At 43.3% G+C, this 17,240-nt stretch overlaps 1 protein-coding gene across 1 annotated transcript in view; it reads right to left on the minus strand.

Moving 5' to 3' along the window:
* Window positions 1-226: 226 nt before the first annotated feature.
* LOC140908522 (24-hydroxycholesterol 7-alpha-hydroxylase) overlaps window positions 227-17,240 on the minus strand; it is a 53,574-nt gene continuing 36,560 nt past the window's right edge. Inside the window, exons 7-12 of the mRNA XM_073335798.2 lie at window positions 17,052-17,142; window positions 14,799-14,932; window positions 14,084-14,179; window positions 12,177-12,265; window positions 3,431-3,518; window positions 227-1,879 (exon numbers count right to left, since the gene is read on the minus strand). Coding sequence (XP_073191899.1) covers window positions 1,808-1,879; window positions 3,431-3,518; window positions 12,177-12,265; window positions 14,084-14,179; window positions 14,799-14,932; window positions 17,052-17,142 — 570 coding nt within the window. The 3' untranslated portion in view covers window positions 227-1,807. The remainder of the gene's footprint in view (window positions 1,880-3,430; window positions 3,519-12,176; window positions 12,266-14,083; window positions 14,180-14,798; window positions 14,933-17,051; window positions 17,143-17,240) is intronic.

Genomic DNA, 17,240 nt, shown 5'->3' on the forward strand with positions numbered 1-17,240 from the left:
GCTCCATTGGGAGGAAACTTGCAGAAGGGAGAAGTTGAGCTCCATATGAAAACACAAGTGACGCATACAGTACATTGATAGAATTACAGAAATCCCCTCCCCCCCAGAAAAGTAACCCTAAAATGAGTGTACCCCAAAGCAACAGGCAAATCTGGTAACACAACTCCGCTGGAAAAAAAAATGTTTATAGCACAGTGTCATTACTGCTCATTGGGGATTACTGATGTGTCAAGTGTGATGTTGCCCTTTCGGAGAAAGAAAATATGAGAGAGTGTTTATTTTAAAGCAATGGGAAAGAAGTTTTTCCATGCTCACGACTGCAAAATACCAGAACAGATTTTGCTCAAACTTTCAAAATTAAAAATATATAGACCCATACTTTTACGCAGTGACCACACATGAAAATATCAGCTCTAAAGGTGAGTGTTCAGAACCACTTAAGCAACAAAAAACAGGAGGTGAGAATGGAAACTGTCTTGCAGCTGTAACTATAATGAGCACAACCAGAGACCACTTTAATATACCATTACCAAAATCACTAGCCAACCAGGCGGCTAGGTTGCAATACTGTCAGATCCATAAACCAAGCGAGATAGGATCTGGTCACCAATTTAGTGCATCATACTATAGTTGTTATTTTTTTTCCTATGGAACTTAATTCTGTAGTTCTTACCATTTTAAAATATCCTTTTTGGAGGCAAATATTTGTAAAAGTGATCAGTAGTCTTTACTTAAAACTAAAGATATACAAACAAGGTTATTATAATGTATCAAATCTGACAGCAGTTACAAAATTTTGTATATTCTAAAAGATATTTTTAATTTGTTGAATCGCTTCCTTTAACAGTGGTTTTTTCCAGATTTTCTTTTTAGGGTTAGATATTTTCAGATTTGTGCAACAGCCAAAAAAGGGTTGGCATTTCACATGCTGTAAATCATTAAACTAAAGCAAAAGTCTTCTAGACCTTAGACAAAGTTTCCTTGCAAATTCTTGCAAAGTATAAAATGGAAAACAAACACCATGGCAAGGCTTTCATTATACTATAAGATAGGGGGCAATTCTGAATCCCTGGAGCAACCAAAGCTCAAAAGTCAGTGGGAGTTTTGGCTGCACCCAGGGCACAGTATCACTTTCACTTTTCATATATTTCATTTACAATTATTTAGCTGTAGTTTAGACACAGGTCAGCTCCTCCTCTGGTGTGAATCGTTCCAGCAAAGACAGAAGAGTTATGCTGATTTACACCAGCTGAGGATCTGATCCAGAGGGCCCAATCACTATGGTCCTGAACTTTGTGCATTCATTTATACCAGTGCAAGGCATTACTGTTCTGACCTGCTAACGCTTACCAGCCACTTTGTACTGGTCCAAGTGAACATGCAGCACAGCTGTGAATTAGGCCAAGACGACCTGATTTTCAAAGAGCTCCCAGCACAGCCTCCCTCTTTGTGCCCCAAAGTAACAGTGAGCATAATGAATCTGGCCTCTAAATGCCTGCCTTGTGGGTGCAGTCAGCGAGTTAGAAAGCTACACACTGCCAATGATTACACCCACAAATTGTATATGCATAAAGGAAGGCTGCATTTTAAATACTGTGTCCTAAGCAATCAGGCCCTGGTGCTTAAATACCACAGTGATGGGCATGATACAAAAACTACATGAAGTACATACAGCATTTGAAACTGTTTAAAAACTGCTTATGGCACCGACTACACTGGAGCGCATAGGACATGCTAAAGTGAAACAGAGCAATAGTCCCTCACAGACAGCAGCTGGCAAAGGAACCAGAGTTAGTCAAGTCAGCTTTCATTGCCGGAGTTTATACCGAACCCGGCATGCTCCCATGGGCTGCTGTGTCCCCACTAAATGGAGAAGGCTCTGCAAAAAGATAGAAAAGTAGTAGAAAGACATGGTAAATATGCATCTGGGTTAGTTTAGTGAACGCAGCCCTTGTCTCGGTTTGCTTTGACATTAATGTTATAGGCATTGTTTCTTAGAGATTTGCTTTGCCTTGTTACACAGACTTGAGAACCAATATTAAGGCCAACTCTTACTCCCACTGAAGCCAATCGGAATTGTCATTGTCTTCAGCAGGACCAGATTTTGTCTCCCATGTTTCATTTTAGGTCAGTATTGGCTCTAATACAGTATGAAGCATGAACTCTAAGGGGACTCAATTTACTTTCAGTGGCATGATTGCCTGTGGTGGCAGACAGAAGGTGCAATTCACTCCAGTGGGAGTGCAGACACCAGTGCTGCCCCAGTCCTGAAGAGGGAGCTGCTGGCTGAGATATTGTGGCCATGCCCCTTTCCCTGGCTGCCCTACTCATTTTGAGGGCTGTGCTGACCAGCTCCGCTGCAATCCCCCATCCTAAATGGACTTTCCACCACTGGGGAGTAACAGCCCAGATTCTTCCACCAGAACCAAGGAGTGCCGTTCCTCTGATATGCCAGCCTAATGGGCAACTCCTATAAATCCTGGGTCATTGCAAGCTTCCATCTCTTCTCCTGATGTTAGATACCTCACTTATGGCGGCTTAGATATAAAGGCAAGTGGCACATTTGGGTCCTAGCAGGCTTATGTGTTGTGTTATGCAGAGCACCATGTTTGCGAAGGGGAATGCTAGCCAGCAAGCCCAGTGGGGAGGAATGCAGACATGGACAAGGAGCTGCTGCAGTCAGTGCTGCTCTTAGCCAGTCACTCAGTAACAAGGGGTATTTCAGGCTTAATAATTAGTGCCATTGGATGCTCAAGGGGGCTGAGCCAGGGATGCACAGGCTGCTCCCAACGTGTTGCATTCTGGGCCCTGTTTGAGAGTGCAGAGACACAGGGCCTGTGTGGAGAGGGAGTAGCCTCTGGTGGAACCAGGACTCTGTGCATTGAGCTTCTTTCCCATTCTGCAGGGGAGGGCAATCCCTTCACCTCTTAATGGAATGAGAAGGAATGTGAATTCTTTGGTATTGATGTATCGACTTGCACCTGGTCCTTATCCCTCTGCCACATGAGTGCAAAGGCAATGGAGAAACAGGCCCTTGGAGTTTCCAGTCGCCTACCTGGGAATAACCTTTGAGCACGTAATGTGGCAAGGGTCCAGCCCATCAGACATGGATAAAATTATGTATGAGATGACAGACAGAAGTCATTTCTATATCCTCTACCTTGTGCTAAGTACCGGTAGAGAGGCAAACAGCACAAAGTCATTTAATAAGAAGCTAGGATGAGGTTTAGCCATCTATGGGCCAAAATGTGCTCTCAGCTGCACTGCTGTAAATCCAGAGGAGCTCCATTGGCTTCAATGGCTGGATTTACATAGCTAGAAGTGAGGGCAGCATTTGCCCCTTACATATTTTTATCAATATTTTCACCATTTCAATTGAGAGTAAAGAAACAGGGTTAAAAGATTTGGATTAAACATACAAATATTTTACCTCCTTTGGTACTGGGTCCAAAAGAATAAATTCATATTTGTAAAGGAACAAAACGACTAGCATGTGAACCTCCATTATAGCAAGCCACCTAAAAAAGGCAAAGGAGAAAACAGTCGTTTATCTGGCATGACCACCTCATATTAGCAGAAAAAACACACGATCCCTTTTGCACACTTTAGAGTCCATCGCCTGTCTCTGCACACAAGTTTACCTCCAGCAGAAAATGATGCTGAGGATCTTGCTCTGCTCCTTTAGCAGGTAAAGGGTATGGCTGTTGTAGCTTCCCCTCCTGTCTGTGAAACTCTAAAACTACTGCACTGTGGTCCTCAACTCCTCTGCTACAAGAGTTTGTTTTAAAATAGGGTCTGTATGCTCATCTGTTGGGCCCTACCAAATTCACAGTCCATTTTGGTCAATTTCACGTCATAGGGTTTTTAAATGAGCATTTAATGTTTTCAGATGTTTACATCTAAAATTTCATGATGTTGTAACCGTGGGGGGTCCCGATCCAAAAGGGGATCATGGGGGTGGGGGAAAATCACAAAGCTGTTGTAGTGGGGTTGTGGGATTGCCACTTTCACTTCTGCACTGCCTTCAGAGCTGGACACCCAGCCAGCAGCCGTGGAGCTTCCTACAGCCAAGGGAAGTACCCGGAGTGGGGTCTGATCCCTCCCTGAGAGCAGCCGGGCAGGAGAAGAGGAAGTTCCATCCCTCTACAGCTCAGCTGGGACTAGCAGCTGGAGCTCAGTGCAGTAGGAGCCCCCAGCCTGCCCCAGCCCCTCCCTCTCGCTTTCCCCTCCAATAGCTAGATTTCATGGGGGGAGGTCTGATTTCATGGTCCGTGATGTGTTTTTCATGGCTGTGAATTTGGTAGGGCCCTACTCATTTGGCAGCGTATGCCTTTATTCTCCTCACATTGTTGTGAGCCAGGAGGAACCTCACTGTAGCGTGAGGGGAATGAGACCTAGAAAAATACTACATGGGTACAACCTTCTATGTCACAGTACAATACAGCTGGGAGCGGGACAACAGAGTAACCATGAGATCGCAGCTTATTAGTTAGCATGTCAACATCAAAACCTGGTGAGAGGCCTGAACAGTTAGATCCTTTCCCATGTGCCCTAACAATCGCTGAGCTCTCCATTGTCAGTCTGTAGAGGACTTCAGACAGCCTCAGTCTTGGCTGTTGGGTTTTCCCCTCCATGGATCTGCACAAGAATTTTCTCTACCCACTCAGGCCCAGTTCACATTTAAGTCAAGTCAATGGGACAATTCACATGCTTTATGTTAGGCACGTGCATAAGTACCTTGCTGAATCAAGGTCTCAAGTAATAATACTTTACTCTTATAGCATGATTATCAGTAGATCTCAAAGCATTTTACAGAGGAGGTCAGTATCATTATCCCCATTTTACAGATGGGGAAACTGAGGCACAGAGCAGTGAAGTGACTTGCCTAACATCACCCAGCAGGCCAGTGTCAGAGACAGGAATAGTATCCAAATCTCCTGAGTCCCAGTCCAGTGCCTTCTCCAGTAAGTCACACTGCTGTGAAGAGAAACCAAAGTAGTTCTGTAACTGAGTGGGTCAGATCCTGCAAAGTGTTGTGCACCCCCTCAGCTCCCACTGACTTCTCCAAGATTGTGCTCAGCACCTCACAGGATAAGGCCCCAGAGTGATTTTCCTCTGAGAATTCTGCAGAGTTCACTCCTTCCTGTTTTTACATAGTGACAATATGTGCTTAGTAAAGACTATCAGATGTTCTGTGTTCTATGTGTTACCCTAGATTTAAGGGCTGCGTGTACCTCAGAATGTGATTAAGCCAACTGCAACCATATTATGTGCATTAAGCCACCATGAACTAATAAAATAGAACACGGCATAGTTAAGGGTTAATTTGAATAAAGTAGGGCTTCTGAAGGCAAGGTCAAAACTAGCTGCAAGCTTGCAGACTCTGCTAATCAAAATGGGAGGAGGGGAGAGACAGAATCAACAATTTGAGATTGACAGGGAATAAGTGGACAAGAACCTTGGAGTTTGGGTGCCTTTGACATAGAAGCTTATTATGACTAGACTGTAAGGAATGTTTGTTGATAAGTAGTTTACTGATATTAGGAGAAGTGATGACTTAGCAGGGGTCACTACGATCTGTGTGTTTTGTAAAAGTTAGTTATAAAAAGGACTAGATAATAGAGTGTATTTTGGAGCAGTCCTCTGAAGCCATCCTGAGTGACATTCTTCCTGACACCTTACTCCCCAGTGGGGAAAATGATTGGCCATCGCAGAACTGCTGTAACTACTCAATACTGTCCCCTATTTTAGGTAAATTTTTGGGATGTTCTAAACCTATTGCTTGTGTCTGTGTGTGCTTAAATATAATAAACTGTAGTTTTAGATAAGAGCATGCTTACTTGTGTTAAATCTATCAGCTGGAGTGCTGTGTTCCCATTGATTTATTCCTGACACTTCCTGGAGTGAAACAAGTTACCAATGCTGTGGGTTCTGAAAACCCTGGGTAACACTTGGGCTATTATTAACTATTTGTAACCTGGTAGTGCCTCAGAGCCCCAGTCATGGGCCAGAACCCCATTGTGCTAGGTGCTGTACAAACCCAGAACAAAACAGTGGTCCCTTCCCCAAAGAGCTTGCAATTTAAGTAGAAGACAAGACACAACAGATAGATATGGGGAGTATGAGGAAACAATGAGAAATGCTGACCAGTACTGGTAGGCAGCTGGTGTGCTGAGACACACCAACTCAGTTGTTGTGTTTCTTTTTACAGACACCACAGCAAAGGAGTCAGGAGAACAATGAGGTGGCTTTGTGGATGTTATGAAGAGCTCCTCTCACACGTGAACAGCCTGGGAGAAAAAGCACAATGATGCTCATTTGATAGTTTAACAAGTGGTCTATTTTCATTTATGTTGATACTGGAATTTCATCTGAGGTTGGACTTTTATAATGTGGGAAGACAGAAAAATTATAACACATCATTAAACTATAAAATGCCAGTGTCAAACTAAATGAAGATTCACTTTAGCTTGAGTTATTTTCCTGCCTCTACCACCTACTGACTGTGACATGGGACAGCCTTTCAGGACCCTTTTGCTCACCTGCAAAATGGGGATAGTGTTACACACTTTGGAAAGTGCTTTCAGATATGTGGATAAAAATGATATGTAAATATTACCTGTTATATCACAGCAAGCACAGCCATTATTACATTGTGACCAAATGCACCCTGTATTCACACCCTATTGTAATAATCTTCGTACAAAATATGCCTCATCAGGTATCATCTGAAAACTAACAACTCACTGGTCAATAATATCGTGGTGAAATGTATGTAAAGTAGTACCTCAGAGTTACAAACTGACCAGTCAACGACACACCTCATTTGGAACTGGAAGTATGCAATCAGGCAGCAGAAGACACACACGCAAATACAATACAGTACTAAATGTAAATTACGAAAAAATAACAGGAAATCAGCATTTTTCTTCTGCATAGTAAAGTTTCAAAGCTATATTATGTCAATTTTCAGTTGTAAACTTTTGAAAGAACCATTTAATGTTTTGTTCAGAGTTGTGAACATTTCAGAGTTATGAACAACCTCCATTCCCGAGGTTCTACTGTAGTAACATTATATGTAAGGTTTCAGAGTAGCAGCCATGTTAGTCTGTATCAGCAAAAAAAATGAGGAGTACTTGTGGCACCTTAGAGACTAACAAATATTTGGACATAAGCTTTTGTGGGCTAAAACCCACTTCATTGGATGCATGCAGTGGAAAATACAGTAGGAAGATATACACACACACAGAGAACATGAAAAAATGGGTGTCATCATGAATAGGTTGGAATATGAACAAGAGGCTGCTAGGCAGCTCTCCAAAACCACTTTCTACAGGCCATTACCCTCTGATCCCACTGAGGGTTACCAAAAGAAACTACACCATTTTCTCAAGAAACTCCCTGAAAAAGCACAGGAACAAATCTGCACAGACACACCCCTAGAACTCCAACCAGGGGTATTTTATCTGCTACCCAAGATCCATAAACCTGGAAACCCTAGACGCCCCATCATCTCAGGCATTGGCACCCTGACAGCAGGACTGTCTGGCTAGGTAGACTCTCTCCTCAGGCCCTACGCTACCAGCACTCCCAGCTATCTTCGAGACACCACTGACTTCCTGAGGAAACTACAATCCATCGGTGATCTTCCAGAAACCACCACCCTGGCCACTATGGATGTAGAAGCCCTCTACACCAACATTCCACACAAAGATGGACTACAAGCCGTCAGGAACAGTATCCCCGATAATGTCACGGCAAACCTGGTGGCTGAACTTTGTGACTTTGTCCTCACCCACAACTATTTCACATTTGGGGACAATGTATACCTTCAAGTCAGCAGCACTGCTATGGGTACCCACATGGCCCCACAGTATGCCAACATTTTTATGGTTGACTTAGAACAATGCTTCCTCAGCTCTTGTCCCCTAACACCCCTACTCTACTTGCGCTACATTGATGATATCTTCATCATCTGGACCAATGGAAAAGAACCCCTTGAGGAATTCCACCATGATTTCAACAATTTCCATCCCACCATCAACCTCAGCCTGGACCAGTCCACACGAGAGATCCACTTCCTGGACATGACAGTGCTAATAAGCGATGGCCACATAACCACCACCCTATACCGGAAAACTACTGACCGCTATACTTACCTACATGCCTCCAGCTTTCATCCAGACCACATCACACGATCCATTGTCTACAGCCAAGCTCTAAGATACAACCGCATTTGCTCCAATCCCTCAGACAGAGACAAACACCTACAAGATCTCTATCAAGCGTTCTTAAAACTACAATACCCACCTGCTGAAGTGAAGAAACAGATTGACAGAGCCAGAAGAATACCCAGAAGTCACCTACTCCAGGACAGGCCCAACAGAAAGCCACTAGCAGTCACCTTCAGCCCGCAATTTAAACCTCTCCAGCACATCAAGGATCTACAACTGATCCTGCAGGATGATCCCTCACTCACAGATCTTGGAAGACAGGCCAGTCCTCACTTACAGACAGCCCCCCAACCTGAAGCACATACTCACCAGCAACCACACCCCACACACCAAAAACACTAACCCAGGAACCTATCCTTGCAACAAAGCCTGTTGCCAACTGTGTCCACATATCTATTCAAGGGACACCATCATAGGACCTAATCACATAAGTCACACCATAAGAGGCTTATTCACCTGCACATCTACCAATGTGATACATGCCATCATGTGCCAACAATGCCCCTCTGCCATGTACATTGGCCAAACCGGACAATCTCTACACAAAAGAATAAGTGAACACAAATTAGACATCAAGAATTATAACATTCAAAAACCAGTTGGAGAACACTTCAACCTCCCTGATCACTCAATTTCAGACCTAAAAGTCGCAATTCTCCAACAAACAAACTTTCAAAAACAGACTCCAATGAGAAACTGCAGAAATCGGAATTAATTTGCAAATGGGACACCATTAAATTAGGCTTGAATAAAGCCTGGGAGTGGATGGGTCATTACATAAAGTAAAAACTATTTCCCCATGCTAATTTCCCCCCACCCCTACTATTATTCACACCTTCTTGTCAACTGTTTGAAATGGGCCATCCTGATTATCACTACAAAAGGTTTTTTTTCCCTCCTGCTGATAATAGCCCACCTTAATTAATTGGTCTTGTTACAGTTGCTATGGCAACACCCATTTTTTCATGTTCTTTGTGTATATATATCTTCCTATTGTATTTTCCACTGCATGCATCTGATGAAGTGGGTTTTAGCCCACGAAAGCTTATGCCCAAATATATTTGTTAGTCTCTAAGGTGCCACAAGTACTCCTAGTTTTTTTTTTAAATTATATGTAAGGTTATGCATTCCCTGTATTTGAGGATGGTAGCATGTGTTCAAACCACACAGCCTTGACTAGGCAGAAGTTGTTAAACAGATCCGTCCTAAACAAAGAAATGTTTGCTTAGCTCAATTTACATACAAGTAGTAAAAAAGGTCCTCAAGACTGCAAGGCAGATAAACTGGTTTTTCCAAAGATAAAGGACAAGCTGATGCCTCTGGCCAGATTAATTGGCAATCACCAGTCCATCGGCCTTTTTTTGACAGCAAAAGGGAGCAGGAACAGCTCAATCTGCATTTTAGCAAGGAACAGCATGGAACCTCTTTCACCACAAGACTCCATGTCTCCGTCCACACAGTGGGAAGGAACTTTATCTAATGGTAACCCAGAGGAAAATGCATTTCAAAGGGGCACTGGACTATAAAACTCAGGGGTAAAAACACCCCAGGATTTCTCTCTTTTTCATTCACCTAAGACAACAAAGAAACCAGCCCTTTGACTTTGGGGTGGACCTGATCTGAGAATTTGGTCAGCCATGTTGCTGGGCATCTGTGGTAAGGATTTTTAAAAAACTAGATTTGGTTCAAGGTAAGATTAGCTACTAGAAAGAGTCTTATCTTTATTTCTCTTCTAACCATTTCTGGCTTTAATGCTGGATACTTGTACTCACTTAAAATCTCTTTGTAGTTAAACTTGTTTTATTTTTTAATCAAAAAACTAATCCAGCATTGAGTTTAAACTGAGCTGTTTGAGTAACTCCAGGTGAAGTAGGAAACTGTTGCATATTGACCCTTTAGAGGGGCAATGGACCTCTAATATTTGAACTGCCCAGGAGAAGGCTGGACAATGCAGAACACATTTTGGGGAAAATTCAGGATTGGGAGTGTGTTGGAGTCACCCTTCAAGTTGTAACCAAGGCTGGTGGAAGCCAGGGTGTGGTTGGAGTGTTGCTGAATGGCTGCTGGAGTTAGAGATGTTGGACTAGGGCTGCAGCTATACACAGCCATTCAGGGTGTGACCTGCATGCAGTCTGGCTGTTTGTGAGTGGCCCCCTTTGGGAGCTACAACAGCAAAGCATTGGGAGGCACCCAGAGTTGCAGGTGGTGACAACCCCTCACTGGTGTGCATTGCACCCCAAAATGTGACACACATATTCACATTTGCCCTGCATTAGCTCATCTTCTTTCTCCATCTCCTCCCTTTTCCTTAAAGATCTATGTCACTGCATTGCAAAAGAGAACATTAGACAGGGGGTAGACCCTGGGTTCCCCTCTTTCCTCTTGGTTCCAGCCCAGCAACACTGTAGCAAGCAGGCAAGTTCTGCTCCCTTGGACTCTACTGCCTTCCTGGGCTTCTTCCTAGCTCAGCCTGCCTGTAGGCCTTCTCCATAGCCCTCTTCTGGGCCCACTGTGTTTCTGTAATCTTCCCAGGTTCCATGACCTCTAAATACTCACTCTTCTTAGAGGTTGGGGGCTTGCATGGCTCCTCCATGCAGTTCCCCAGTAAGTCTCAAATAAAAATATAAACTTAAACCACTTCTTCCCTCTTCAGGCTTCAATTTTCAGCTCCCTCCTGCTATGCTATGCTCTCTTCCTCAGTCGAACCCTTTCCAGGGGCTCTCTGACTGAAAGTCTAGATCCTGCCCTTCTATCAAGACTAATCACCAGAGTTTGCTGTACCCCAGGAACTTCTCTGTGTTTCTCCCAGCCTCTTGCCACAGCTCTCTACTCAAGAGAGGGTGCCAAGAGTAGCTCTGCCCCTGAGCTTCTGCTTTCTTCTCCCCCTCTTGCCATGAAGTCCTTCACTAGCCTAGCAGGAGTCTTCCTACAGACCTCTCTATTACCCAGGGAGGGAATTCAGAATTATCTCCTTTCCACTGCCCACTCATCTGGCTTCTTCCCTTTATAGTAAACCCCAGATGGGATTAATCAGTAATTGGGCCTAGCACATCCTCCAGGTGGACTGATTGTGCTCTGGCTCCAATTAACCCTTTCTATACCAGTGTGGGGTACATATCCCAGCATACTAACCTAAATCGCCCTTCTTGCAGTTTAAGCCGATCACTTCTAGACCTACCCTGGGTGGCCGTGAAGAACAATTGATCACCATCCTCTTTATAACAACCTTTTACATATTTGAAGATCATCAGATGTGGGCAGCTGGCTCTCTGGGATGGGGAGGTTGTTCCATGAATGGGTGGGGGACAGCATGGAACAAAGAAGTGGGCATGAAGGAGGCATCAAGGCTTGCTGAAGGAGTGAAAGGGGATGTGATGGAGATGACATCTGTGCCATGGGACAAGGCATAGTTTTAAAGGACCTGGAAGGCAAGTACAAGACATTTAAACTTAGGGGAGCCAGTCAAGATATTCAAAGAGGGGTGTGATATGATTGGACTGATGGGCAAGGAGCCTAGTTTATCATGAGGAATGAGAGAAGAGGTTTAGACTGGAGAAACATTCCTTAGATCAGTGACAGAATTTATGACCACCACAATCCCACGTACGTAGACTAGCATGCCCTGTAATTGAAATAACCTTCCATTGATGAAAAGATGCTGGGAGAGCAGCAGAACTGGGCTGACTTCTGTCTCCCAAGATGCAGAACCCTGAAAATGTTGGTCTCAGACTCTACTTTTATCTCACAGCTAACTCTACCTTTCCTATGTGTGCAACTTCTTATCAGACCAACTCGGGCAAGGCCCAAAGATTATTGAACTACTGATCGCTGACCAATGTCAATACATCTGAGGACAAAAAAAAAAGAAAAGAGGAGTCCCACAGTGAGGAAGCTGTTCTCTGCAGGGTTTAGGAATAAATAAACCCCAGCTGTTTCACTGACCTTCCTGGACACTGATGCTTCCCTCCTCCAAATGCCACAAAGCCGTCCAAGAAAGCATTCTTCTCTAAATTTGCCTCTTTCCAACGATCCTGTGGGAAGAAAACATTTTTTTTCCAAATCAGCCTTGTATAAATAAGCTTAACATTTTTCCAGGCTAAAAATGACCGGGACAGCTAATCCTGGCATATAAAGCTCCCTTCAACCTGTTAAGATTACTTGACCACTGTGTTGCTAGCATATGGATTTGTAAACAAGGTAATTTAGTCAAGCCCATTTAAGACAGGAATTTAGGGCCAGATTGACAAAGACATTTAGGCCCCTAAAGGAGCAGGAAGGTGCCAAGTAGGATTTAGGCACTTAGGTGCTTTTGACAATCCAACTAGGCACCTTACCTGCATGTTTAGGCACCTAAGTGCCTTTAAATCTAGCCCTTACCTCACTGAAGCAAGCTGATTCAGAGTGAAGGCTCACACTTTGTCCTTAGTTCTCCCTGAATTGCAAGGTAATACCAGGCAATGCAAATTTAATTATGCATAGGATCTTTCATACAAGCATCTTTCATACATGCATCCAACGAAGTGGGTATTCACCCACGAAAGCTTATGCTCCAATACGTCTGTTAGTCTATAAGGTGTGTGGCAAGATGGCCGATGTTCATATGGTGGGTCCTGTGCTTTTCTTGGGGAGGGGCTAAGATGCCACCCTTTGCCCCTGCTCTTGGGTGCTGAGGACCTCGCTACTAGCCCAGGAAGGTGGTAGAGAAGGGAAGCGGGGGAGGGGGTCTGGGTTTGCTCCTTCCTCTGAGTCCCAGCCCCTCTCAACCCCTGCGGGTTTCTTACCCTTGTCCCCCTTAGGTGGGGTTACCCTTGGTCCTTAGATGCTGGGGGGAAGGGAATCTCCCTCTCCTGCTGTGGCAGGGTCTCCTTTACTTCAGTTCTCAGGTCTTCCAAATCTCTCAACACACCTCCAAGCTCCAGTCCTCTCTCCTTCCTCTACCCTTGACTGCCTGAAGCAGGGTTTTTTTCCTTCGGTTCCTGACAAGTGCTCCAATTAACCTGTAGCAACCCTCTCTAGTCTACAGGGAACCACGCCTTAATTAGCCTAGGGCTTATATATTTCCCCTTGACCATTCTACCACTGCTCCCTGGCCTCCCTGTATCACAGATGCCACAGGACTCTTTGCCACTTTTACAGATCCAGACTAACATGGCTACCCCTCTGATACTTTCATCCTGTCTTCTAAGTGTCATGAACCAGAGCTCTCTGTAAGTTCAAAAGCTTGTCTCTCTCACAAACAGAAGCTGGTCCAATGAAAGATGCTACCTCACCCACCTTGTCTCTCTCATATTGGTGATAGGCAGTGGTCACAGCACACCAGCAGCCTAATTGATGCAAGTTCTTTGTAGGTACCATGGCAAAGGAGAGTTTTGAGGAGGGACTTGAAGACAATGTAGATGGGTAAAATACACAGAGATGAGGTATAAAACAGATGTCCAGTGGAGGAATCACTGGGCTCCAGACCAGGCTCAGTGCAAGTCAATGGGAGTCTTTTAATTGACTGACTTCAATGGGCTTTGGATCAAGTCCTATATGTATTTGCAATTTACCAGCAAGATACAATTTGCTACTTCAGAGTGGCGGTGATTACACAAAAATATTTTAAACATAAATATGTTCTTGAACTGGAGGATCTTGCTCATTCCAGCAGGTCCCTCTTCTTTGTGCATGCTTTCTTCCCCTATAAATACTAAGGCATTAATCCATATAGTGAGTATTCTAGGGATAGGATTAATATCTTCCTGAAAGCAACCTTAAAGGAAGATGCACTCAACAATATGTTTTGGATCTAATTACATGCAAAAAGGAGAAGAGAGAGCAAAATAAATACATCAAAAGAGGCAACTTACAGGTTTGAATGTTTCAGGGTCTGGAAAGTATTTTGGATTCCTGTGCACCCAATATGGAGACAACATCAACATGTCACCTGTAGGGATGGTGAAAGTCTAAAAGCAAGAGAAACAATTCTGAAGTAAAGAAATAGATAATTGCAAGTTCAGTCTGCTCTCAAAACATATTATGAATGCTGCTGGTTCACCAAAAACAGAATGAAAGGCCTTGCTAGAGAGGAAGTGCAGCTGGTAAAGCACTATTGGGTGTATTAAGGATGTGATGCAAGGGGAAAATGGGTTTGCACCTTTTGTTGTTGTTGCTGCTTCTTTATTACATATAAGAAAGGCCTGGAGGGGTTTTTTAACATTAGATGTAACAGGAATGTTAAATCTGGTCTTCCCTGGTTCTTGCTGAAGGACTGTATTCAGAAGTGGATTGTAAACCTAGGTAGTCCTCTCATTAAGAGCTTGATCTGAAACCTAGTGAGATCCACAGAAACACTCCTGTTGAAGTCAAATGACCTTTGGATTATGTCCTGAATGGGTGGTAATGCCACTTCTTTACCCAAGATAGCTTTTCTCCCAAATGTTTGTTTAGGAGATTCCTGAGTATCCTGATTTAAATAAGGATTGGGGTTCCCTATGCCTAATTTATTATGTCCAGATACATTTGGGATGGTGACTTCTAGAAGGATTACAGTGTACTATGACAGCCTCATAAAAACAAACCTACCTGAATTTTTATTGGAGTCACTACTTTCTTAGTGATTGCACCTGGAGACCTTAGCCGTATGGCTTCCAAAGTGCACCATTTAATTAAGATAAGCTTCTTAAGGTCATCTTCAGATACTTCAATATTCTCTTTACCTGTTGCATTATAAGAAATAATAATGTATGAATAAGACAGTAAGAAGTACAAGATTTCACATGGGTTATGAGATTTCATCATGCACTGAAACATTTTGCTAGAGGACTTCTGGTAGAGTGCCTCTAGAATGTCTAGTTTCAGAGTAACAGCCGTGTTAGTCTGTATTTGCAAAAAGAAAAGGAGGACTTGTGGCACCTTAGAGACTAACCAATGTCTAGAATGTCTAGAATGCATTCCTCAAACAGTTTTATACACTGGCTGGCTAAGCCACTTTGGTATTGTTTTAGCATGTAAGGGTTTCAAATATATCTGGTCAACAAGTTTCAGACTTGTGATAGCTCAACAAAAACTTGACAAAATGTTGATGAAAAATGGTAATTTTTGAGGTGTATGTAAAATTTTGACCAGTTCTAGTTTTAAACCGTGTTAAACGACGTATGTAGATGGATACTGAGACCTAGTGAATGAAACACTGAACTGGGCTTCAGCAGACCTTGGTTCTATTCTTAGCTCTGCAATGGGCCTGCTGGGTGACATTCGGCAAGTCACTTCACCACTCCGTGCCTCAGTTTCCCTATCTGCAAAATAGGGAGAATGATACTGACCTCCTTTGTAAAGTGCTTTGAGATCTGCTGATAAAAAGTGTTACAGAAGGTATTATTGCTGTGCAGAATCTCACTGAACCCATTTAAATTCGCAGAACCTTAAATATGTTACATTCCTTACTGTCTAATCACATGACCCTGTTATCTGTGTGTTTCTGCTCCCCTACTCTTTCATTGTATCTGTGTTATGACCCTGACTTGCATTGTGTCACACTGAACTTAGATGGCATGCTCTTTGGGGCAGCAGCTTTGACTTGTTCTGTGGGGCATCCAAGCACAATTTTGGGCACTAAAAATAGTAATAATAATTAAGCACCTCAGTGCCCACCCTATTCTTTATTTTATTTCCTTAGGTTTGTTATATGTTCGTAGAGTCCATTGTAAGACAATAACTTGGGTAAGTTATTGGATCTTACTTTTACATACTGTGTTAGGCTCACTAACTCTCAAGACAGTTTTAAAAATGGAAGCAGTTTATAAGGTGCCTATTGAAGGCAATGAAGCACGCTGCAGGAATGACAACATGAGATAAAACATGGAAAAAGGAAAGGCAGCCAGACCAAATGCACAGCAAGGCAACATCACAGAAATACTCTGTGGCCCAATGGCACACAATAACCTTCAGGAAAACCAGCCATACACAAAGGTTCCCATTGGGCACACACACAAAATAGGAAGAGAGACTTTGGCAAATGCTAAATAAATCAAACATGATGGGGGCATAAATAGTTCACAGTAAACAGACCAAAACAAGTAGGACTTGCAGCATGCCCTGGTCACAGCCAACAATGAAGACAGGTAGACCTCCAATACAAGGGAGTTCCACAAGTAAATTTCCTTGACTAAGAAAATCCTGCTTTCCAGTTCTGAGTGAGTCAATGGAAGCAAGATCAGAGCAGTCTCAGCCCAAATACAACAGGGACACAAGGAATTTGCCTTCAGGAATGAGTACAGCCATTACAGGCAGATCTGTCCACCCTTCCATGGACTTGAGGAGAACGAGTGAGTAATGCTTCCTAAAAGACATGATTGTATATTAAACATGGGGCTTCGAGCCAGGATGTCCTGAATTCTCTCCGCTTCTCTGGCACTGGCCTTAGTAATGCTTCAAACATTATTTCCAGAAGTAACTCCACCGAAGTCAATGGAGTATAACCGTTTGAAACAGCTTTCAAGTCAGAATCAAGCCTTGTTCCTTTGACAAGAAAGCCCTTAGAAGATATGAGAGATTTCGCCCAAATGCTAGGGCTGAGCCTGAAGAGCCAAATCCTTAGATCCTTGCTGAGTTCTTACTCAATTTTTATTTATTTCTTGCATTGACATCAACAGGTAGGTTTGCTTGAGTAAGGATGAGCAAATCCTGAGTAAAGATCTCAGGGTTTGGCCAGTTATTATTTGTATTGCAGTTATGCCTAGTAACCCCAATGCCTGGCCCTGTACAAATTCAGAACAGATTGTTATTTTTTAAATGTATATTCTAGAATTCGACAGTCACTTATTTCTGGTTTATTACCTGCTTTGCCGAAAACAGAAACGAGGTCCTCCATGATGTTCTTGTAAATAGAAGGGTGGGATAGTATAAATGCCAGAGTCCAAAATGCCACCTAAAGAAAGAGACTGAAAGAAGTTACCTCAGAATTATAGAGCTGTATTGTAAAAGTGTCAGATCAGAAGCACAGGCTAGAGACACACCCGTCTGGGG

The sequence above is a fragment of the Lepidochelys kempii genome, chromosome 3 (assembly GCF_965140285.1).
Source record: "Lepidochelys kempii isolate rLepKem1 chromosome 3, rLepKem1.hap1, whole genome shotgun sequence".
NCBI lineage: Eukaryota > Metazoa > Chordata > Testudines > Cheloniidae > Lepidochelys > Lepidochelys kempii.